General features: G+C 35.2%; 1 protein-coding gene across 5 annotated transcripts in view; it reads left to right on the top strand.

Moving 5' to 3' along the window:
* Positions 1-25,896, top strand: part of LOC118191291 (uncharacterized) — a 234,831-nt gene that overhangs the window by 110,879 nt on the left and 98,056 nt on the right. For all 5 annotated transcript variants that reach the window (XM_085815704.1, XM_035362093.2, XM_035362092.2 and 2 more), the window contains one exon: positions 14,946-15,026. In XM_085815704.1, the coding sequence (XP_085671830.1) occupies positions 14,946-15,026 (81 nt within the window). The remainder of the gene's footprint in view (positions 1-14,945; positions 15,027-25,896) is intronic.

Below are 25,896 nucleotides of genomic sequence, written 5' to 3'. Positions count from 1 at the left end.
AAGGAATTTTTCAAAGAAATGTCACCGGCAGTGTACAAATTCTAGCTCAGGTAATTTTAAAGTTTTCAGGTCTTGTTAAGAAATTCTGTGCATCACACACTGAAGGCAGAAATTTCTAAATAAAGTAAGTCAATATTTCCTTTTTGTACTGTGCAGATTAGATAATTCCATTTGTATGTATTTATATTTTTGTGCTATTTCCTTGTTTATTTTGATTTAAAATGCAGTTTATTGAGATAGTAATTTTTTTTATGTTTTGATTATGTCTTGGACACCATATTACTTGGGAGGGTATTGCACATAAACAGGAATTCCCTCCCTCCCAAATTGCCAATTTTTGCCAAGGGGGACCTTGAAATATATTTTTCCTGGATTACATCTTCACAAGAATTAATTTATTATTAAAACTTTAGATGCAGATAATCAGAAAGTATTGCATCAATTTCAAATCTGCACTTTTTACATGTTTTAATTAAAAAATAATTAAGAAAAGAGTGATGTTAAAAATCAAATGTGATCATAGATTTCGTGGAAGAAAGAAAAATATTGCAGATGCACTAATGAAAGGCATAAAAAATTCTTTCTTTTTTTTTTTTTTTTTGGTTGTTGTTGTAATAAGTTAGATTGATCTGCATTACATAGTTACTGGTACTTTATTTAGCAATAATGAGTGTAGTCTGGGCGGGATTTCTGTTGTAGTGAGCAGGCGATTATCATGATTTTCAGAGCAACAGATGAAAGAACTTGATAATTAAGAAATTTTATTAATGCTTTTCAAAATTATAATGCAATTGTCACTGAAGAGCAATTATATTTTATATATGCTTATTTTAAATAGAATTTTTATCATTTTAGGCCACATGTAGAGATATATGTCGTAGGATTCAGAAGTTCCCGGACTGAGTCTATTATAATGTAAAATATTTTTTGCAGTAGTGCAACTACGAGAACGTTTTTGTGTTACTACATTCTTCCCCTTTTCTTAAAGTGGTTTGTCCCAAATCACGTGGTCAAAAGGTCGCGAAGACAGCGTTTTTTGTAGGCAGGTGCATTTAGTAACTCGTGATAAAAAGAAATGGCGTCAGTTGAGCAGGGAATCAATATCAAATTTTGTGTTTGCTTGAGAAAGAGTGCTATGGAGACTTTCAAAATGTTAAAGCATGTGTATGGAAGTGAAACGTTATCAAGAACACAAGCTTTTGAGTGGCATTGTTGCTTCAGAGAAGGCAGGCAAAGTGCTGAAGACGATGAATGCTGTGGCCGTCCCGTGACTTTGTGCACCGATGAAATCATCAAAAAGGTGTCTGCAGCAGCATGTGCGAACAGGCCACAAACAATTCGCCAAATAGCAGAATCAATTGGGATGTCAGAGGTCACATGTCAGCGAATACTGACTAAGGATCTTAACATACACGGGTGTGTCAACACATCATTCCCCACATGTTAAACATAGACCAAAAGGGAATTCGATTAGAAATGGCGGGAGACTTAATCTCAGCTATTGACAAAGGTTCTTCCCTACTTGGCAGAATTGTTACTGAAGACGAGAAATGGTGTTTTTTTTTTTTTTTTTTTTTTTTTTTTTTATGACTCCACAAACCAAGAGAGCATTAGCTACGTGAAAATCACCTCAATCTCCATGGAAGCAGAAATTCTGCCAAGAGTGCTCTAAAGGAAAGGTCATGCTAGAGGTATTCTTCGATATCCAGGGCATTGTGCATCTGGAATTTATCCCTGAAGGATGCATTGTGAACAAAGAATTCTACATCAAAATCCTGTGTCGTTTGTGTGAGTTGATCTGGAAGAAGAGACCAAAAATGTGGGCTGAGCAGTCATGTGTGCTGTTGCATAACAATGCTCCTGCTCACAGATCCCTACTCATCAATAATTTTCCTGTGAATAATTTTCCTTTGAAAACAAAAACTTGCCTTATCCTCCTTACTCACCTGATATTCTAACCTGCAATTTCATCCTATTTCCTGAGCTGACAAGACACTTGCAAGGTCATCGATTTCAATCTTCAGATGAAGTTAAATATGCATCGCAGGCTGAATTAAAGGACATGGCCAAAAATGATTTCAGATATGCTTTGATGAACTTTAAAGGCGCTGGCAAAAGTGTGTTTTTGCACAAGTGTCTTATTTCGAAGGAGAATGTGTTTCTGCAATTTAAAAATGATATTTTTTACGTTATAGACTCAGTCTGGGAACTTTTAATCCTACCTCGTATGTATGCGTAATAGAAGCACGTTAGATTGTTTGTAACAGTATTTTTTTTCAAATAATAAACAAATTAGAGACTAAAACCGAATCTTATAGAAGAAAAAAAATTATATAGAGTTTAACGAGGAAAAAATTAAAATATTACTTGCAATTTTGAAATTATCAAAAACATCTGAAGTAAATACTTATTTTTTTTTTTTTTTTCTTCTATTGATAGTAGAAATGAACGATTTGCTCTGGAAGAGTGAAAGAATTGATTCACTCTAATGAACAAGTGATCTCTGATCCAGCAAAAATGGAGTAATAGTTCTTTAATAGTTCACGGAGAGCTCTTTTTCGGAAGGGTGCCAAAAATTTGATTCCTCTTATGTAAACGCAAACATTCTTTCCTTTATTATTTATCGGAAACATCTCTAACTTTTTTTTATATTTGTTTGTATTATATATGTATATACGGGTGCTTTTGGTTTGCTTGTGTTCCATCTAGTACTTAAAAAACAAAACATAAAATAAACCCACACATCTCTGCTACACCCCTATTGGCAAATTATATTATTTATTCCCCCCCCCCCCCATCTGGCAGTGTAAAGGCCCGTCCACACGAGTACGCTCGCGACGTAGTTGACGCAAGTTTTTTGACGCCAGCATAAATTCACGTGACGCAGAACACGTAAAACTGAGGGCAAAATAGCTGAACAGGAGCGATCCTGTTCAGCTATTTTGCCCACGATGCGTGCGTATAGCCAATAGCCAACTGAGTTCTTATCACGTGTCATAATCAGAAAACCTTCTTGCTTACCCATTTCAATATGGCGTCAGAACCACAGAGAGATGAGATTTTGCTTAGAAATATCATAACTGTATACAGCAATAAAATAATCAGCATTGTTCACGCCATCTTCAGATTTCTCAAACCGATATATTGGTATAAATTTAAAATTCTCATTAAAGGGAAAACCGTACATTTATAAAGTAATGATCCGACCAGTATATCCATATGCTTCACCTATTTATAACACCGTAAGTAATAGGAACCTAAATAAATTACAGTTTCTACGAAATCAAAGTTTCTGCCTTACAAAATTCTCTTTAATTATTATAAAAATTGGCTATATCATGTGTAATAAAAGCTCTATAAATATCCCAATATTAAATACACCAAAAACTACAGCAATATAACAACTTCTAAAATAAAGCAGTTGGCTGTGAAAGAGTATTCAATAAAATACAATTACGAAATTTTGGAGAAAAGTTACAACTTGTGTCATACAGCAATCATTTATTGAAGTTTAATTAAATTACCTTTGAAGCGACTTCTACTTGTTACATTATTTTTCACAAACATTGCTATCACAGATAGCTGAGTGGTCAGCGCACTGCTTTGCAAATAGCAAGGTGGCGAGTTCGAACCTCACCCGTAGACAGTATATTAACTCAGTTAGCTTTTCTCATTTTGAAACGTGTTTCTTATATTTAATCATGAATCATTATATTATTTTACCTATTATTATTGTTTTCATTTCTTATTTTATTCATTATTATTATTGTTTTTAATTTAGTTTAAAAATGTGCATTGCGAATAGAAATCCTTATGTAATAATATATCTGCATCTCTTTATCATATATCATCTATAAATTCTCTCTTTATTTTTACTTTATTGCATATTTTATCATGCACATAATTTCTCATAAACTGTCCAAAGTTTGAACCTCATTCTAAATTCAAAAATAAATAAAAAGAAAAACAAAAGACCAAGGGAGGGGAAGTTAAAAAAATATGAAGTTGGTTTTATTATATGGTGGATGGTGTATATAAAGAGAATTAAGTAATTTAATTCTCTTTATATACTGTATTCCAAACCAATTTTATAAATCCTAATTTTCATACAATATAGAATCTGCAAAAGTCAATTCCTACTTAGGTTCACAAAGAAAAATTAAAAAAATACAAAATAAATAAATAAATAAAAATACAAACAGAATTTTTTTTTAATTAAAAATTTTCATATGTGAAAAAGCTGTATTAACATCAAGTATCATTCACTACAGGTTTAAAAAAATTGTATTTGAACTTGAGTGGATGAATAAAAAGCATTTTATGTACTTAAAGTTTGAACAAGATATAGGGAGAGTGAGAGCTAATACAGTCAAAGGTCGTTAATTCGGACACCCATAATCCGGAATGATCTATAATCCGGACCTCAAAGCTAAAAACTTTCTGCGCATGCGTCGCGTTCATGCATGCGAATAGGCGTGTACGCGTGCGCGTAAGACCTCTATGGCTGTGAATATGCGTGTGCACATGAACATTGTTGGAAAATATAGCTTATTTTTAAACCTTTTACTGCATCATCTCTCCTCCTTGAAATGTTTATTTAGTTTAGTCCTTATTTTAATGTAATATAGTAGTTACTTCTACTTCTTTTTCTTGCTGCCACTGTTTGCATTGCGAACAGACTGTTTCAACCTAATTGAGATGCAAAAACGAAACTTGATGTTACGTCATCTGAAAAGCCGATTCGTGCCGATAGCTGATTGGTTGCCGTGAGATGACGTCATTCCTACTTCTGCTATAAGTATCTCGCGTCGCTCTGGCTCAACCGTCATTGGATTGCTTCACTCATTGAGTGAAGTCTTGTTTTTTGCTCTCTCAACTTGTTTTTTCTGTAAGTATGATTTTGCTTTCACGAACAACCTGATAGCCAGCAGAATGTCGATTGATAACAAAGGCAAATGCCTCAATAAACCGAGGACTACGACTGACTTCGACAATGAAGTGCAACAAATTGTACACCATATACAAGAGCTTAAGGATGCCATTGTAAAAGTTCAGCAACTGCCGATCACAAAGGAAAGCGTTCAGCTCCGTCGCTCAATGCAAGCCGAACTTAAAACACAAGAGCAGAAACTCTATTCATTTATCCCAAAAAGAGATGTAGACACTATCATCGCGCAGTTCCCGCCTTCCACTAACGAAAGCGCTAACGATTGGTCAATAGTTAAGCCAGCCAAAAGATCGCGCCGCGATAGTGGCTCTTCTTATAATTCACAGACGATCAGCACTTCATCACGCTTTGACTCCCTCAATAACGAAGAAATGCTTGACGCAAATAATGACGACGCAAATAATGATGATATCAACATGACCCAACCGGAAAAGCCTAAAAAACCAAATAGCCCATATCCTAAAGATACTAAAATTCCTCCAATTATTATTACCGATCTCAAAAGTAACAACTGGCCAGAAATTCGCAAACACATAAAAGAAAATTTAAAAATCTGCAAACTCGAAACCAAAACCGAAGGAGATAACATAAGAGTTCAATTTTTTAATGAAGACGATTTCCGAAAGGCTCAAGACTATCTAGAAAAAGCACCCATCCCATTCCATACTTATCTCTTAAATAAAGAAAAGAACCTCAAAACAGTTATCCAAAGGCTTAACCGCACAAACACCCATAGATGAAATAAAAGAAGAATTAAAATTGCATAGCATAACTGTTCTAAAAATTCACCAATTACAGAGAATGCGTGACGGTATTCCAACATTACTGCCGATTTTTTACGTCGAAACGCCCAGAACTCCAAAGGAAAAAGAAATATTTAACATCACTCACATCTGTGATATGAAAGTTCGTATTGTAGGATATAACTCCAGACCAGGTCCCGTGCAGTGTTTTAGATGTCAACGCTACGTACACACACAGAGAGCTTGCCATAATTTACCACGTTGCGTAAGATGTCTCGAAAACCACCTTTCATATCAATGTCCGATCAAAGATAAAAAAGAAATCCCAGCAAGATGCGTGCTTTGTAGCGGTTTTCATGCCGCTACAAGTATTGATTGTCCGGAGCATACAAGCAAAAAATTCTCACAAAAACAGAAAATTCCTCAAAAAGACGACTTCCCTACCTTCAATAAACAAAACCCAGAACCGATCATAGAAAATAATAATAAGAAAACTTATGCGAATGTTGCAGCACCCAAAGAAAAAGAAACAGAAAAAACCAAACTATCAGATGTCAAAAACTTGGACGAATTTAAATCCCTCATATTCAAATTAAAAGACCTCTACCACAAGTTCACCAAAGTTTCTAACGAAAACGAGAAGCTCGATTTCGCCCTCCAGGCACTGGAACTATTCGTATAAGCACTTTTTAACGCTTACTGAACAGATGATGACGTAGCCGAGTGGTACGGACCTTGGATCATCTTTCCCAACGAGATCGCAGGTTCGGTCCTAACCGAACTTTTAAAAAACAAATAGGACTTGTATTATATTTATCTTCTCCGTATTTAATCCAGAAAATTTCTTCTACTTGTATTTTATTTCTAATTATTACTGCTTATTTTTATGTGAATGTTATATTTTCTACAAATTTTTAATATGTTCAGCTATTTTTGCAAATGAAGACTACAACATCAGAAATTCAACTTTGATTATTGCCAAAACAGCTTTTATTAAAGCTTTCACGAATATTCCATGAAGTTTCGAAGAGAATTATATTAGTCAAAGCCCACCAGGGCTGATACTTCTTATAAGTCTGAGGATCAAGGATCAAGGCTCAACCGTTCTAGTTCCTGGTTTCCCGGCTGATGAGTGAGCGGTTTCCAGCCCCTTCAAAGGATGCCTGCAGTCCGGTGAAAGGATGCCTTGATTCCAGTTTGCGAGATGATGGTTCCAGATTGAAGTTCTTCGGTTCCGGGGGCTATCCTGTGAGTGACTGCTGTGGGCGGCGTCCATGTTTCTTCAATGAGGGCAGAATTAAAAATACGTGAGCGGCGACGATTCCTTGTGCAAACGGAGTTAGGCCGGTTTTAAGTGTTTCACATTTAAATTTTTCAGGTGTTTTCTTGACCATTGATTATGGACTTATTGAATGGGTAGCTAGTTTTATTTTTAGGCTGCATAGTCACTATTTAGGACATTTTCATTTTTTGTTTTTGTTTGTATAGAATGCCAGTGTTTTCGAGTACAGGTAAAAATATTTGATGAATGATGATTATGTTATGTTTTTCCTAATACTCTAATATTGTTGAAATTTATTTTTGGTGTTTTTATTCTATATTATATTGTTAATAAATTGGTTAAGTTCAAAATCTTTTATTGTCTTCAATGTCTGCACAACATAACTCAGGGAGCTTTCATTGCTACTACTGCTAAATGTTTAATTTCTTTAAACTTTAAACTTTGCTTTAGTATCAAACATAATACGTTTACGCATGCACGTTTAATGTATAACGGACGGTATAAGCTAAACTAAAATTATCTAATTCAGTTAATGTTGCAGATTGCGTTGTTCCTTAATCTTCGAATTAGGTCCGTCTTATTATTTTTTGCAGACTGTTAGAGCAATTTTATAAAAGTAAGCTTGAACTTTCGATTATGTCAAATAGAATTTCCGATATATATTTACTAATATGTAAAGGATCTACAAAGCGAAAGTATATTTTGAAGTCCATTAAACAGAAAGTGGAATTGCTGCAAAAAATGGATAAAGGCATATCCTTTTATTATCTAATCATTCCAAAATGCGTTTATCAATTTCACGCTGCTCTGCGGGGGCAGGGAAACGACGCGGCACGCAATGAATTGGAAGATCATCTGTCAGCACTATCCTTATCTTCAGGGCAGGTGTTTTTTATTTTATTTGGCTTATTATTCCTTACTAAATGTAGTAGTTCATCTTGATGTACTCCGTCTCTGATAAGATTTAAATCAAGTTCCTCGTCATTATAATTCGCTTCCGATAGTGAAGCAAGTGACACAGAGGTTATTGAAAACGAAAAAATTTCGATTGACAAATTAGTTGGTATTCTCAACACAGCAATTATAGGACTTGAACAGCGGAACTTTGTACCTAAACAAGAAATCATGTCTGTTTAATAGAATTAAAGAGAAAGTATTATCACATGAAATGAAGCAACTTAAACAACTTACATTGAAAGAAATGTTTAATAAAGTAAACAAATAAATATTTAGCTTTTTCTTTTTGTAAATTTTTATACCCTTTAGATCATAATTGCTCTTTATTTCATAAATTACGGTTTAATATTTTTAATTTTATAATTTCTGCATGCCATCTTACCAGATTTAAACTGATGATCTATAATCCGGAAAAGACGAAGTCCCGACAATTCCGGATTAACGACTTTTGACTGTAGTAGGAATTTAATAATTCCAGATATTCATTTCGCAAACGAGGCAGTAAAAAAATACTCTTTGAACAGGTCGCTCTAAATAAATCCTTCACACACATTCTTGCCGTTTTTTTGCGGTTTTGCCTCTGCTTAATAATTGCACTTAATAGTAAAGTTTCAGCTATGAAAAAAAATCATCTGATTCGAACAACTTGCTGCAAACATACAGAAGCACAGCGAAGTAATAAGATACAGCTCTGTTGATACTATTTTACAGTGTCACGTGATTTTTGCGCAAAATAATTCTATTAGTTAAACGCACTCTTCGCAAGCGTACTCATTTGGACGCTTTTACGCTGGTAACGTAAAAGCGCATTCGTCAGCTACGTTTTGAGCATACTCGTATGGACGGGCCTTGAGGATTTGTTTTAAGTACGTAGTTTTTTGTTGGATTACTAACTCTCAGTGAGATATCCTTTGAAGCATTGGTTCTCAACCAGTGGTACGCATACCACTGGTGGTATGCAAGAGAAAAATAGGTGGTACGCAAAGAAGTAAAGTATTTTTAACTATTAAATTCAAAAATCTCTTAAACAATACACTGGTTAACTTTTGGCTGAATCGGGAAAAATAATTTATAGGCATTTCAAATAAAGCTATCAAATTTGTATTGTCTTTTTGCACAAACTGTTTGTGTGAACAAGGATTTTTTTCCATATTATATTTGAAATATAAATACAGACCAAAATTAAAAGTGAATCCTAATTTGCCGTTAAAGCTAAATGAAATAAGACCATCATAAAGAAATTGATCTCTCTTAAAGAGGAACAAATTTCCCCCTAAATTTTAGAATTAAAGTATTATAACCGAAATTCTGATACAGTCAAAAGTCGTTAATCCGGACTCGTCGGGACTTCGGCGATTCCTGATTATAGATCATCAGTTTATAAATCTTGTAAAATGGCATGCAGAAATTCTAAAATTAAAAATATGAAACCGTAATTTATGAAATAAAGAACAATTATGATCTAAAGGGTATCAAAATTTACAAAAAAAAAAAAAAAAAGCTTAATATTTATTTGTTTACTTTATTAAACATTTCTTTCAATGTAAGTTGTTTAAGTTGCTTCGTTTTATGTGATAATACTTTCTCTTTAATTCTATAAACAGACATAATTTCTTGTTCAGTTACAAAGTTCTGCTGTTCAAGTTCCGTAATTGCTGTGCCGAGAATACCGACTAACTTGTCAATCGAAATATTTTCGTTTTCACTAACCTTTCTGTCACCTTCTTCATGTCTTTATCCATTTTTTGCAGCAATTCCACTTTTTGTTTGATGGACATCGAAACATACTTTCGTTTTGTAGATACTTTGGGAGCTCCAGCATCGGAAATTCTATTTGACATAATCGAAAGTTCAAGTTTACTTTTATAAAATTGCTGTTGCAGTCTGAAAAAAGCAATAAGCCGGATCCAGTTCGAAGATTAAGGAACAACGCAATCATCAACATTAACTGAAATAGATAATTAGATAATTTTAGCTTATACCGTCCGTTATACATTAAACGCGCACGCGAAAACGTATTCTGCACTTGCGCACACGCATATGCGCAGTCGTAAAGGTTGATGCTAAAGCAAAGTTTAAAGTTTAAAGAAATTAAACATTTAGCAGTAGTAGCAATGAAAGCACAGGATAGGCAGTCACTCACAGGATAGCCCCCGGAACCGAAGAACTTCAATCTGGAACCATCATCTCGCAAACTGGAATCAAGGCATCCTTTCACCGGACTGCATGCATCCCTTGAAGGGGCTGGAAACCGCTCACTCACCAGCCGGGAAACCAGGAACTAGAACGGTTGAGCCAGGGCGACGCGAGATACTTATAGCAGAAGTAGGAATGACGTCATCTCACGCAACCAATCAGCTGTCGGCATGAATCGGCTTTTCAGATGACGTAACATTGTTTCGTTTTTGCATCTCAATTAGGTTGAAACAGTCCGTTCTCAATGCAAACAGTGGCAGCAAGAAAAGAAGTAGAAGTAACTACTATATTATATTAAAATAAGGATTAAACTAAATAAACATTTCAAGGAAGAGAGATGATGCATTAAAAGGTTTAAAAATAAGCTATATTTTCCAACAAAGGTCTTACGCGCACGCGTAAATGCCTATGCGCATGTGTCAACGCGGCGCATGCGCAGAAAGTTTTTAGCTTTGAGGTCTGGATTATAGATCATTCCGGATTATGGGTGTCCGAATTAATGACTTTTGACTGTAATTAAAACGGTAACGAATTTTTAATCTAATAGTTTTTATGTGTGCATATTTAATACAAAGAGCCAATAGGTTGTGCAAATAGCAATATATATATATAAGAAGCAAGGTAGTTAGTACAATACTGTATGAGCAATTTGGTCTAGATAACATTTTGCGCAATATACTGCAAAATAAGTAAATTAGAAATTGTAGTAAGCTCACCTAAAAGTTACCAGGAGCTGTGGCTCCAAAAAGTTCAACACGTTTTAAGAAACAATGTCATTTAAAGGTGAAAAATATGCTACACAAGAAAGAAAAAAAAACACAGTAAAATACTCAGCGTTGGAAACTAGTAATGGCAAAAAATACAGTAAAATATTTATGAACGTGCCATTTGAAAAATTAATACATATGAAAATCAAACCAAGTAACATGTAAAACATAAAACAAACAAAATCAGATAAAAATAGAAAGCGGAAAATGGTAAATTAGCTGAACTCGACTTCCAAACTGGCTTTTCAAGGGAAATATCTGATTTGAACGTAGAATCAAGCTAACCTCATTACACGTTTCACCGAATATATATATATAATTGAAAAAGAAATGTAAAGCTAACTAGTAATGAGACGCAAGACCTATTTGGTCTCAAAAAATTTTTTTGCGCATAATGCTGCAAAAAGGTACGAAATAATAATAGGTAGAAACATTGCAGCGATCTTGTTAAAAAGTTACCAGGAGCTGTAGCTCCACGAAATAGTTCAACGCTGTATTACTAAAATATGAACTAAGAAGAATTTTTTTTAAAAGTTTATGTGGAAAAACTGGATAAAAACTGTAAACACGCGAAAAAAACCGTTAAAATTAATGTTGGAAGACATGCGAATGCATGAAAAATATATCTGACGTTTGTGATATGTGAAAAGTTAATACACATAAAAAATAGATTGATGGAAAAAGTATATGAAAAGTTAATACACATAAAAAAAATATATCAAAACATAAAATGCAAAAATTATAATGAAAACATAAATTGCAAAAATACAAAAATACAATAATTACAAATCGGAAAATGGTAAATTAACCCACTCGTACCCTCTGCCAGGCTTTTCAAGGGAAAAATGACTGAGTGTCGAACTAGGCTAAATACCATTACATGTTTCGCCGAAGCAGACCATTGAAGCTCTTGTTTGATGCGAAAATTTTTTTATAAAACTTGAGTCCCGAATAAATCTTTTTTGGAGCTTCACTGCTCTGTTCCTTTTTCCCGACGCGTTAGCTGAAAAACACATTAGGATGTTAAGAATGAAATACTCCGAGCAGTGTAAAATTTAAATAAATAGCGGTCTGCTATTAGTCAAAAAATTACAAAAACGTACGGGCTGGTCCTGGACAGCTTAAAAAAGATAGAACTTTTATAAAGAGAATGGTGCTGTAATCAAATTAATAAGCAATTAAATTTGCAAGAAAACAAACATGGTTGGCTTATTAGGACCAAAAAAACACAGACAAAAGAAACGAAAAAACTGACCTGGGAGGTGCCGTCCTTTGCATCGTGAAAAAATTTGAAAAGGGTGCAAATCCCCTCCGTGTCCTACCAACCTTCCTTCTCATCGTGTGACGTAGGTGGGAGAAACAATTAAAACTGCATAGGCCAATGGGCTGAGATTGTAGTTTTGGCGGGAACTCCTGTTCCCCCCCTTTTTTTATAGAGGGTGTGACAGACGTGAAAAGACAGGGAAAGAACTCAAAATGGCGTCAGTCAAGTTGTTAGAAGAACAAAACTGCTACAAACAAAACTGAAAATGGCTAATTCAGCTAAAATTACTTTTTTTTGACCACAAAAAAAAAAAAAAAAAAAAAAAAGAGAGTAAATTGGGGGGGGGAAAGAAACATTTGTTAATAAAAGTCGTGATTCTTCAAGCTAGTGGGCGGTCAAGCTACTATGAAAAATGAAAAGGCCCGATTTGTTAATAAAAGTAGAATTTGGCCATCTAAGTAATTTAAAACTATTAAAACAATAGTACTAAAGTATAGTGCCAAAGTCTTTGAAGGAAAGAAAATGTATTTACCAGAATAATCTGTACATTTATACAATTTATATATATATGTATGTATGTTTAATATTTCTATTGAGAAATTGAAAAATAATCATTGTAAAATGTATTAGTGGTACTAATGTTTTTCAGTTTTTTTTTATATGGTATGCGTAATTCAAAAGGTTGAGAACCGCTGCTTTAGAGCCTTGATTATTCGCTCTTTTCATTGCTCCTCCTCTAGCCATGGATCTGATTCCTATGAAATCTTTATTATTTGCTCTTTTTCATCGCTTCGGCATGCCTGCTGTAGCCACAAATCTGACTTCTGCATAGTCTTGATTATTTTCTCTTTGCACTTTCTCGGAACTATTCCTTTGAGTTTCATTTTGATTCTCTGAATACTGTGTCATTTTATAACTGTATGCATTAGGTATTACCTTTTTCTACAATGTTATTGTAATATTTATATGTAATTATAAATTATATTTTTATTTATTTACTTATTTTATTAACGTCTTGTACTCAAGAGCTGTGAATTTCTCTTTAATCTTCTTTAGAATTAGTATATATTTATAAACATGAATTTTTCCATCTAATATATTTTTTCAAAATTGCAGAACAAAATGTGGACTCTACCACAAAGAAGAAACTCGAGTGATATTTGGTATCATTTTGTCAAATTAGATAAAAAAAATAAAAAATGCCAATATTGTCAGCAGACAATTTCCTTCTGTTCTTTGGAATCTGTCTCTAGTCTAAAAGTTTATTTTTTATACTGTGCTTTGTAGTAGCAACAAAATACAAGGTAATGTAGTAATAAAATAATATAAACTTTAACAAAAGTTAGTTTTCATTATTTTTTAACTTTTCATTTTGATTGAGTTGATTTTGCTGATTCCACTCCTTGTTAGATTCTTTCTTCTTTCTTTCCATCTTTGCACACCGCTCTCGATCCATGCCAGTTCTGAGCACAATCATCAAGGTCATTGTTAGTGAGCGGTGAATTGTTAAAAACTGATTCACTTCAGTGAGCGAACGGTTCTCATGTGATCCCTTAAAGGAGTGTTTTTGCACATCTGGGTTTGGGTATATTTAAAGGTGCCCCTTGGATTATCGCTAAGTTGTTGTTTCATTTATGGTAACCTGAGTATTTGAATGTTATGGGAATCCTATTAGCACATAATTGGTTACGTGATTACGGTGAATTTGACTGATGGGAAAAGATGTGTATGGGCTTGTTTGTGTATTGGATGTTGGTTAGGAAGTATGTAGGTTATGTTGGGGTGTAAGCAGTAAAATCGCCGAATGTAGTAAGATTGATTTGAAGTTTCTGTATGATTTGGAACGAAAGGGAAAAAATCATTAATTGACTGGTGTATAAATGAAGGTTTACTTAGTAGCCTTTGTGAATTTCCTGTTTGTACAAAGGAAATGCGTATGGTCGAACGTCGGAGGATACCGGCACTAGGGAGGATATTTTTTACTCATATTTTTGTGAATTTATGTGGCAACACCAGTATGCAGCTTCGAGTTCAAATAATTTTAGGAAGTTTTTGGATGCTGTTAAGGAATTATGTTTGGCTGACGACGTGGAAATCTCTAAATAAGGTAAGTGGGTATTTCCTTTATGTAGTGCTTAGATGCTTTAAGATGAATTTCATTTTATATGTTATTTCATTGTTTGATTTAAAATGTAATTTATTGAGATTATATATTTTTGTTTGGCTTTAGTTAGAATTAGCTGCTTCTTTGACTTTTTAAGTGAAAATATATCGATGTGTACATAGACAAAAGCAATGGAGTTCACAATGCCAAGTTTGTGCAATTATCTGATGTTTTTTCAAGTGAAAATAGGTCAGTATATACATGGATACTGAGTCTGTGCAATTCTTTGACATGTTATTTTGGCTTTGTGTGTAAAAATCGCCGCTACACGAAGCCAAAATAACATGTCAAAGAATTGCACAATCTCGGTGTCTATGTACTGCCAAAAATCATCAATTTTTGCCATGGGTCACCCATAAATATATTTTGCCCACATCTGTAAATGATAAATTCATTAAATTTAAATTTTTCTGCAGGGTGAAACAGTAATTTATTGTAATAAATGTTTTGCAAATTTTTAGAGCAGAGGCAAATTTTAAATCTAGTTTAAAAAAAATTGTAAACTTTATGCATAGTAAATAGAGTAGAGAGTTCTTATTTACTGTGCATAAAGTTATTAAGTCTATTATGAATTTTTATAAAATAATTTTATTAATTTTTTGTATTGTAAATTTTCTTCTATAGGGCTCTGTGCATTATTGGGCGAACATTTTTGTGAATCGTTATTATAATTTTACTGGACTAAGAGCTGGAATATTTGAATCGGTATGATATATTTTTAAATTGTACAGATTTCTTTTAATTGCATATAAATGTTATAACTATAAATTGTGAATACTATTTCAGCATGAATAAGTTTTTTATTCCTAACTACAGAAATTCTACAAAAGACTAGTCTGCTGCTTTTTGAAAAACTAATTATTTCAGGAATAATTATTTTGTTATAATGTAGAGGTAATTTATAGACTTGTAAGGATTGAGAATGGAAATAAAGATATAGTAATTATCAGAACTGGAAGCTAATTAAATATTAACTGTAAAAATAAGACTGTTGTCAGGGCAAGCAATAACAAATAGCCAATTATAGTGCATGCAGAGAGCTCCTAAAGCATCCATAGATCCATTAAACCCCTAACCCCTTCATGATTCCAGCTATTGTTATGGCTTGTCATGCAAATAACAAAATCAACTGCCTACTCAAGATCCAAACAGACCTTATTAATCTGTAAAGTGTAATTGATTATGTAATTTTTCCAAGAATTAGACATTTGTTTATTTCGGTACTTTTCCATTATATTGGCACCATGAAAAAACACTCTTAAAATGTGTAGCTACGTGCCGAAGATAGCAACAATGTGATCAGCTAAGTCATCTTGGTGTTATGAAGGAAGTTGAGGCAAATATTTATGTGTTATGATTTGCAGCCTTTTTTAAGAGCTGCACAAAGCATAATTTGATATATGATTTTCTTTGTATACATTATTTACTAAAAGCATTATGTATATACTGTTACGAATTTGGTATTTAAAAAGCTAATGTTAGTTCAATTATAAATTAAATGGTTTTATTTCTCGCGCAGTGCAGCGCGTGACGAATATTAAAAGAGAGCTAAGCCGGAAAATTGAAAATACAAGAGCGCGTGCATTAAATAAATAAATATCTCTTTTTGATTTCGAGAAAGTACTGGAAAATTCTAGCGCGTGATTTTAAAATCTTATAAAAGGAGGAAAACATCTCAGTTTGTAGTAGTTGCTTAGTTTGTTGTTGTTTAGAAAACTACTGTTGTTGATTGTAGCGAATTCGCGGATTAGCGTTCTTTAGCTGTTTTGAATTAGGTTCTATTGGATATTTGAGTAGTTAAAAGATAACTACTGTGAAATATTGTAATACTGCATGATAATTTGAGAAAATTTAAGCATTTTTGTTGTGATAATAATAAATTTTTGTTCATTTTTCATCGGACTTGTGCATTCATTTCGTAACGAACCCGTATGCACGCAACAATTTTTGGTGTCAGGAGTGGGGTTTGAATGCCAATAACAAGAGCGATGGAAGAACAATTCAGGCAAATGATGACTGCATTTGCTGCTTTCCAAGAAAAGATGGAAGGAGCCGTCAACTCCGTTAAAGAAGAAATTAAAGGCGAGATGAAATTGGGCCAAGAATCCGTTAAGGAAGAAATGAAGGCCATTCAAACTGGTCAATTAACTTTTAAAGACGAAATAAAAGTTGTTAAGGAATCTGTTAAAGAAGAAATAAAAGCTGTTCAAGTCAAGATTGAAGAAAGTCAATGCGAAATGAAAAGAGAAATTGCCTGCATAATAGAAACCAAATTCGATGCTATGGAAGGCAGAATAGATGTGGTTGAGAATAAAGTGGGACAAATTGAGGAAAATGTTTCTTCTGTTAAAGAAGAAATAGAAGAAAGAGTTTGTTCCGTTCAGAAACAAATCGAACAACAAATTGATGACCAGGTTTGTGCGGTTGCCAAAGAACTGGAAACTTTAAAGAAATTCGTAGCGACGGCAGGGAGTAAGAGTGATGATTTTAAATTCTTACCGATGCCTGCTCGTCCATCTCTGAAGCTATCCACATATGATGGGAAGACATCCTGGCAAGTGTATAAGACCCAGTTTTCTATCGTGGCGGATGCGAATGGATGGGATTCCCAAGCTAAGGCCTGTCATCTCGCCGCTTCTCTGAGAGCAGACGCAGCGGATATCCTGCAGACGCTTCCCGAAAACAAAAGGTTAGATTTCGAAGCTCTGTCCGGCGCCTTGGAGTTGCGCTTTGGGGAGAAGTGTTTAAAAGACTACAGCAGGCTCCAATTAAAATCTCGTCAACAGAAGCCTACCGAAACACTTCAGGAGCTCGCAGCGGATGTTGAAAGGCTGTCCCACCTCGCCTTTTCGGAATGCCTGACAGAAACAAGGGAAATCCTGTCCTTGCAATACTTTATCGACGGCATCCGAGATACTGAAATACAGAAAGCTCTACGAATGGCGGATGTAAAAGATTTAAAAAGTGCTCTAGTGTACGCCATGAAATTTGAGGCAGCCCAGCAAGCCACTCGTCGAGACCGCCACCCAATCGGAGCTGCTCAAGTCCAGCAGCCAGGGGATCAAGTCACCGCTCGACTTGACGATTTAACTAGACAACTGAATGCCTTGAGACGGAATATTGGTGAGAAGAAACCGACCGTTAAGTGCTGGAACTGCGGTGCTGAAGGTCACATACGACGAAACTGCAAAACACCCCAGGGTACTGATGTTAAGACCGCTTCTAACAAGCAGCAGGGAAACTAATTAGTGGCCATCTCGCGGGGCGGAGGTTGCCAGATAATGAAAAGCCCCCGTTTAAAGTGCTTCAGATTTCTGCAGTGAGAGGCGGCAGCAATGGACTTTTCATAATAGGACATATTAATGGAGTCCCGTGCAATATGACTATAGATACAGGAGCCAACGTCACCATCATCCGAAAAGATTTGGCTCAACAACTAGGAAACAAACTTATCTGGACGCCGCCCTGCGTTACCCTCCAGACTGTGTCCAGTGAGAAGATCGACATCGACGGAAAAGTAAATGTTAACATCACGTTTGGAAGTGCCGCTTACCATCACACGGCATATGTAGCAGAGATCACTGATTCTTGCATACTCGGATTGGACTTTCTAAGGAAATACAATTTTTCCTTGGATTTTAAAAATAACGAATTGCATTCTACATCTGAGGACATAGCGTTATTTCTCGTTAATGATGAAGAAGTTAAATCTGTCCATAAAATCATAGCACAAGACTATATTACAATACCGGCAAGAACAGAAATTTTACTTCCTGGATCCATAGCCGAAAATAGAAATTTCCGCTACGGCATCATAGAATATCCCAATAACTGTAATATCCCAAAAGGAGTATTAGTAGCCTCAACACTCGTCGACCTATCCAGAACGGTTATCCCGGTGAGAGTCGCCAATGTAACTGAAAAGTCGAGAGTTATTAAGAAAGGTGAAGTGGTTGCGACATGTACTCCAGTAACCAGCGTTGAAAGAAAGAGTAACATCCCAGAATCCGTGTCCTCAGAGAGCATTACATCGGAGTTATTGCAGAATGCACAATTAAACGATAAGGAGAAAAATGCTGCCGATCACGTCATTAAAGATCTTCAAGTTGTTTTCTCCCGCTCGTCTTCTGACGTGGGTCGAACTAGTTTGACACAACATAGAATAGATACTGGCGATCATCCCCCGATCAAGCAACATCCTAGACGTCTACCGTTTGCAAAACAGGAAGAGGTGCGAACACTGTTAAAGATATGGAAGAAGGCGATGTCATCGAGCCTTCAGCGAGTCCATGGGCATCTCCCATCGTTCTCGTCAGAAAGAAAGACGGCTCAACAAGATTTTGCGTTGACTATCGCCGGTTGAATGAGGTTACGAAGAAAGACAGTTACCCTCTTCCTAGAATTGATGACATTCTAGACACTCTTTCTGGAAGCAAGTGGTTCTCAACACTTGATTTAAAGAGTGGGTACTGGCAGGTAGAAATCCATCCTGATGACCGAGAAAAGACGGCATTTACTACGGGACAAGGACTTTGGCAGTTCAAAGTGATGCCGTTTGGACTGTGTAATGCGCCGGCAACATTCGAACGTCTTATGGAGACTGTTTTGAAAGGCCTTTCCTACGAAGCCTGTCTGATATACCTGGATGATATCATCATCGTCGGAAAGAGTTTTGAAGAGCATCTAGAAAATCTTAGAAAGGTGCTTCAGAAACTGAAAGAGGCCAATCTGAAGCTGACTCCCGCTAAATGCAAATTGTTTCGAAAGGAAGTGACTTACCTGGGACATGTCATCTCTGCAGAAGGTGTGCGCACGGATCCTGAAAAGGTATCAGCGGTTAAATCCTGGACGCGTCCCGAAAATGTCCATCAGCTGAGAAGCTTCCTAGGGCTTTGCATCTACTATAGGAGATTTGTGAAGAACTTTTCTTCCATCGCAAGACCACTTCACAAGCTGACAGAGAGCAAGCAAAGATTCTTGTGGACAAAGGAATGCGAGGATGCATTTAACAACTTAAAGGAAGCTTTAACATCTGCTCCAATCCTGACGTATCCTCAGCTCGACAGACAATTTATTCTCGACACCGACGCGAGCAATGAAAGTGTCGGTGCTGTTTTGTCCCAAGAAATAGACGGCCAAGAACGGGTAGTAGCTTACTGGAGCAAGTGCCTGTCTAAACCGGAGAGGAATTACTGTGTCACAAGGAAAGAGTTACTCGCCATAGTCAAAGCTGTAGAACATTTCCATCATTATCTATACGGGAGAAAATTCCTCCTCCGCACGGACCATGCCTCATTGGCCTGGCTTTTAAATTTCAAAAATCCTGAGGGTCAAATAGCCAGGTGGATACAGAGACTCCAAGAATATGACATCACTATCCGTCATCGTAAGGGATCATCACACGGAAACGCCGACGCCCTGTCTAGAAGACCTTGCCAAGAGAGCTGCTGATATTGTTCCAGGGTGGAAGCGAAATACGAGCTGCTGACTCCGGTCGCAAGACAAATTACAACATCAACATCGGCTGATCGAGACCCGTGGAGTGATGATGAAGTCAGGAGAGACCAGCTGGAAGACCGCGACATTAAACCCATACTTGATTTAATAGAGTCATCAAACAGAAAACCTACATGGCAGGACATTTCTATCTGTAGTCCTACAACAAAACAATACTGGGCACTCTGGGATTCACTTCACATTCGAAATGGCGTCTTATACCGGAAATTCGAGTCGGATGATGGGAAGACGTTCCGATGGCAACTGATACTTCCAAGATCCCGGATTCCTGATGTCCTCAAAGAACTACATAACAGCCCTACAGGAGGTCACTTTGGAATTATGAAGACCTTACAGAGAGTTCGTGAGCGCTTTTACTGGAATAATGCAAAGAATGACGTGCAAAAGTGGTACCGATCTTGCGATGCCTGTGCAGGTCGGAAAGGACCGAGGAGACGCAGCCGAGGCAAGCTGCAACGTTATAATGTAGGGGCGCCTTTTGAACGTATCGCCTTTGACATCCTGGGACCTCTGCCACGAACTGCTGATGGCAACAAATACATACTCGTTGTCATTGATTACTTCACCAAGTGGCCTGAAGCTTATCCTATTCCTGATCAAGAGGCTGTCACAGTAACTGAGGTAATGATACAGCACTGGATTTCCAGGTTCGGAGTGCCTCTTCAGATACATTCCGATCAGGGAAGGAATTTTGGGCAGTAATCAAAGAACTATGCAAACTACTCGGCATTGACAAAACTCAAGCGACGCCATTGCATCCCCAGTCGGACGGCATGGTAGAGAGGTTCAATCGAACCATCCTTAATAACCTCTCATTAGTGGTTTCCAGAAACCAACAGGACTGGGACAAGAAATTACCACTCTTTTTACTGGCTTACCGCAGTGCTGTCCACGAGACTACCGGCCATTCTCCATCACAGATGCTCTTCGGTTGTGACCTTCGTCTGCCTTGTGATCTATTGTTTGGCCGCCCTCCGGATGCTCCTTCATCGTCTGAGGAATATATTCAAGATCTCCAGGCCCGGTTTGAAGTGATGCACAACTTTGCATGAGAGCGAGTCAACTTAGCGACGGAGAAGATGAAGACCCGATACGACACAAGAGCTACTGAACATCAATTCCCCGAAGGAGACAAGGTGTGGTTGTGGAATCCGACTCGACGGAAAGGACTTTGTCCGAAAGTACAGTCACCTTGGGATGGCCCGTACACAGTTCTAAACAGGCTGAATGACGTCGTGGTTCGGATTCGTAAGTCTTCGAACTCTAAACCTAAAGTCGTTCATTACGACAGGTTAGCTCATTACTATGGCCATAGTACATAATGTAAATAATTGTAAATAGTATAAGACCATGGTCCATTTTGTTTTTAAATGTGTATTTGATTTGTATTTGATAGCATTTGATTTGTTTTTTTTTTTTTTTTTTTTTTGTATTGCATTTATTGTTCATGTTGTTTATTATTGTAATGAAATGTTTATTAATGCATTTATGCCACAGTTGTAAGTTTAGCTTCCTGTCCAGGGATTGTACTGCCCGGGACGTGCAGTCCTTGGGAAGGGGGCAGTGTTACGAATTTGGTATTTAAAAAGCTAATGTTAGTTCAATTATAAATTAAATGGTTTTATTTCTCGCACAGTGCAGCGCGTGACGAATATTAAAAGAGAGCTAAGCCGGAAAATTGAAAATACAAGAGCGCGTGCATTAAATAAATAAATATCTCTTTTTGATTTCGAGAAAGTACTGGAAAATTCTAGCGCGTGATTTTAAAATCTTATAAAAGGAGGAAAACATCTCAGTTTGTAGTAGTTGCTTAGTTTGTTGTTGTTTAGAAAACTACTATTGTTGATTGTAGTGAATTCGCGGATTAGCGTTCTTTAGCTGTTTTGAATTACGTTCTATTGGATATTTGAGTAGTTAAAAGATAACTACTGTGAAATATTGTAATACTGCATGATAATTTGAGAAAATTTAAGCATTTTTGTTGTGATAATAATAAATTTTTGTTCATTTTTCATTGGACTTGTGCATTCATTTCGTAACGAACCCGTACGCACGCAACAATACATATACCTTTCTGCTATGCCATTTAGCCAGAAATTAATTAATTTCCTTTGTCTGGTCAGTATTTCAACAGATCAAAATTTCAACAGATGCGTCTTGCACTTGCAAGAGAGTTCCACAACCACTTCCTTCCCACATTTCAAAAATAGATTCTCAAAGTCCCCCACTGATACTAACTCATTATCGTACTTCCTACTCTCTTGATCTTGGTTCAGATTCCAAATTGCATTCTGGGTATGAAGACAGTAACGGACATGTCTTCATCTTAACACTCACAAGCACATAAGTTACAAAAGTTAGTTAATTCATCTTCTGGCCATTCATCTTAACATTGTATATATTATGTACATTTTATATTGTACATTTTAATGTACCTTATTTTCTGTACACATTTTTTCATTTTTTTCATCTTTTATATTTAATAATTTTTTGCAAAGATTACATTCTGTTTATTATGTTTATAAAGATTACTTTGAATTAACATGAATGAAAGCGAGAGTGTCGGGGGACGCTTTACTCACAAGTGAGAAAATATTACTACTACTCACCTTAACAGTAATGTCTCATGATTTAAACAAATGTATAAACTAAATGGAACTGCCACATTCATAATGAATTCTATATTGTACATTAACTTAATTCATCTCACTTAAAAATCTGTCTACTTGGCTTAAACTCAGTTTGCCGATTTAGCACCATAATTCTTACTTGAGTAAAAGACAAAACACCTTCACATTTATTAATTATTGTTAATTAATCAGGGGTTGGTTTGTTCCCCTTGAGAAGTCTACCAATTTCTGAACAATGACATAATAATTACTTGATTTGTTGATTACTTTTTCATTTTTTAAAAGTTTCCATTTTCAATTTTTTCATGATTCACATTTGATGTTTCTTTTTCTTTCTTTTCTTTTCTTTTCTTTCTTTTCTTTTTTTTTTTTTAATTTTCATTTTTAAATGCTTATAAGTTACTTCATTCAACTGAAGTTCTACTAACTTTCTCAAAGGAGATAATATACTCATTAATCCATTAGTAAATAAATTATATATATATATATATATATATAATTAAAAAAAGGAAATGGATTTAACAATCTGGGCTTTATTAATGGATTAATGATACCAAAGATGAGGAGGAGGCAGTGAAATTATTGCAGGATAAAGGAATCTTTCATTGAGAAATATTTTCTAAAAATAATTATGAAATAATGTTGTGGTTTACCAATTACAATACTCTAAAATGGTGTAGCGACTTTAGATCTTGCCGAGGAAAAATAAGTGCCATATCTCACTCCTGGTTTGAAGGATCTTGCGTAAATTTCTTTACAGCTGTAAAATTTATCGATTTTTGGTGCTACGAACTGACCTCAATTGAGTTTTGAAACATGCAATTAAAAATGAATCACAATACAGTCATCATCTGAAACTGTTACATGTGGGAGGTTTACACTCACGCCTTTTTATGTAGACCTAAAGTTAAAATTGGTTGACAAAAGTTGTTTTACAAGAAGAAAGAGTAACATTAGATATGTTGTTCCTCTATAGTGGGTTTTTGGAAGCCTATGTAGAGTAACAAAAGAATGTTTTCTTGTAACCATAATGAATCACTCAGCTAAAACTTTATTTGGTGCGATTGAAAAATATCGCAGAAGGTAGTGCAATTTTTTCTGATTGCTGAAAAGCATACAAAACAGAAGATTTTAAAGAGGCAGTAAATGACTATGTTAACCCTTTAACTGTCAAGTTATTTTGATGATTTGGGTACACAAATTGTCAAATTTTTTTATTGGAAAAACCAAATGTAGCCGAAATAAACATCTCCCGATATATATTCGGGTATGACAATACGATGCACTCAAAAAAAAAAAAAAAAAATTACCCCGAGAAATACTCGGGCGTGACATTTTCGAACACCAGTGCTGTGCCCGAGATTATCTCGGGCATGACAGTTAAAAGGTTAACCACAGATACAGTTTCCTAGAGCTAAACACTTTATGTCGTGCACAAATATCTGAAAGAATGTAAGGCAGTGCAAAATGATGTATTAAACACCACCATGGCACCTCTTGCCACTATCTTGAATGATACTTATTAGAGTTTATGTGCTGATGACTATATAAAAAAAAAATGAAATTTTTTCCGAAATGTTGCTAGACATCTCTAAATTCATGCTTCCCCTTTTCAAATTTAAATTGTATTTCATTTATAATGTATTTAAAATTTATTACTGAAGTTATAATACAAATATACTATCTTCCCTTTTTTTTTTTTTTTTCTGTTTGTTTGTTTTGTGACGCTTGTGTAATGAAAAAGTATCTTTATTTCTCCCATAGACAGCACTGCCCCTTTGCCCTGAAGGAATCTTTTATGCTCTTTTGCTCCTTCAGTCAGTATGATTACTATTTAGTTCTTAAGGAAATAGACAAAAGTAAGTAGGTCAGTTGAAGGGCTATTACATTAAACACTATTTGTATCCAAACACATACAACATATATTTTGTCTGCATGAAGTTTATGCATCCAAATGAATACAAACTAATTATGGCCTGAAAATATAGATAAAAATATAACCTTATATTTTACAAATATATTGCATGACATTAGGAAACATTTAGGATATGGTAATTAAAATCATAATGATAATAATAACTAGTCAAGAAACTACAAAATCTTTTATACTTTCTCATTATCTGTACATCCACATAAAAGTCATGAACTTGTTGCTGAATTTAGAGAACATTTGTGAACAACTAATTGCCGAAAATGTTTTTACCGAACTAATGCACAAAAAGCAACAACCTGTTTCAATATGGTGGCACACTAAGAATTCCGTTGAAGAGCAGTCAGTAAATAATAAAAAAACTTACTACCTTTTTCAAGAAATATGTTCTTTTATTTTATTTTCCTTCACATGTACACAATGATCTGTTTTCCCTTAACCTTTTGTTGCATACAAATAATCTAGAGAAGTTAAACGAAAATGTTCGTATTTTTTCTGCTTAAAATAGCCTTAGTAATATTAAAAAAAATTAATTTTATTCAAATTTCGTTTTAAATAATTGCTACAGTTTTTTCACTACAGTGGACAGCATGCATATACGTACATGCATACAAAATCTCTTCCTAACGATTTACAGTCATTGCATTTGAAATCATTTCCTGCCTTGTTTGCCTTGATCATTACCATCTTCTAAATGGTAAATCTACAACTGACATGTACATACAGATCCCCCAAAATACCTTCATTTCATCAATTGTGATTGAATTCATTTTGCTATGATTTTGTAACCTGTACGTATTGAATTCAAATGTCAAATGTTCTAGAAATTCCTTGCCAAACATAAACATTTTCAGTGGTGTTTTGGCTTCATAAGCAGTCCATTTGGGTTTCAATTCACTCTGATCTTTATCTACCCACTCCACAATTTTCTGAAACTGGCATTTAAAATAAAACGTCTAAAATTACTAATTATGAATAAAAAATGGCAGTATAAGAAAATGTAAGGAATATTATAGAATGTTTACTATGAGAAATTGTACTAACTTGGAAATGGAAGTATCAGCCATTTTCCAAATAGCAATGCTTTACTTAGTGATGCTATACAGCCATCTATGATCGACAGTTGAAAGTTCTGATAATATAGAATGAATAAACACAGGAACGGTTAAGGTATTTACAGAAGAATAAACAAATTTAAACTTTTGTCTACTAGAGTGGACATGATGCAACAAAGGGTTAAAAAACATCAGATAAATACAAAAATTCAACTCTGTACAACTTCATTGCATACCAATTAAAAAATATTTGTGCTGCACTCATACCTGCACTACAAAATAAATACTGCTTGGGGAATGCTAATTAGCTTGCCACAAAACTATTTTGGCAATACACTGCTTTGCTTCATGAATACTTTTTTGCAACATTTTAGTGGGGTACAAATAATCAGAAAGTATCCTTTTTTTCATATGTTGACTGTCTTTTATTTTCATATGGTGTC

This window comes from Stegodyphus dumicola, chromosome 4, assembly GCF_044657685.1.
Source record: "Stegodyphus dumicola isolate Sdum_Otavi_A_Nest chromosome 4, ASM4465768v1".
Lineage (NCBI taxonomy): Eukaryota > Metazoa > Arthropoda > Arachnida > Araneae > Eresidae > Stegodyphus > Stegodyphus dumicola.
This window is presented reverse-complemented; position numbering and strand designations above follow the sequence as displayed.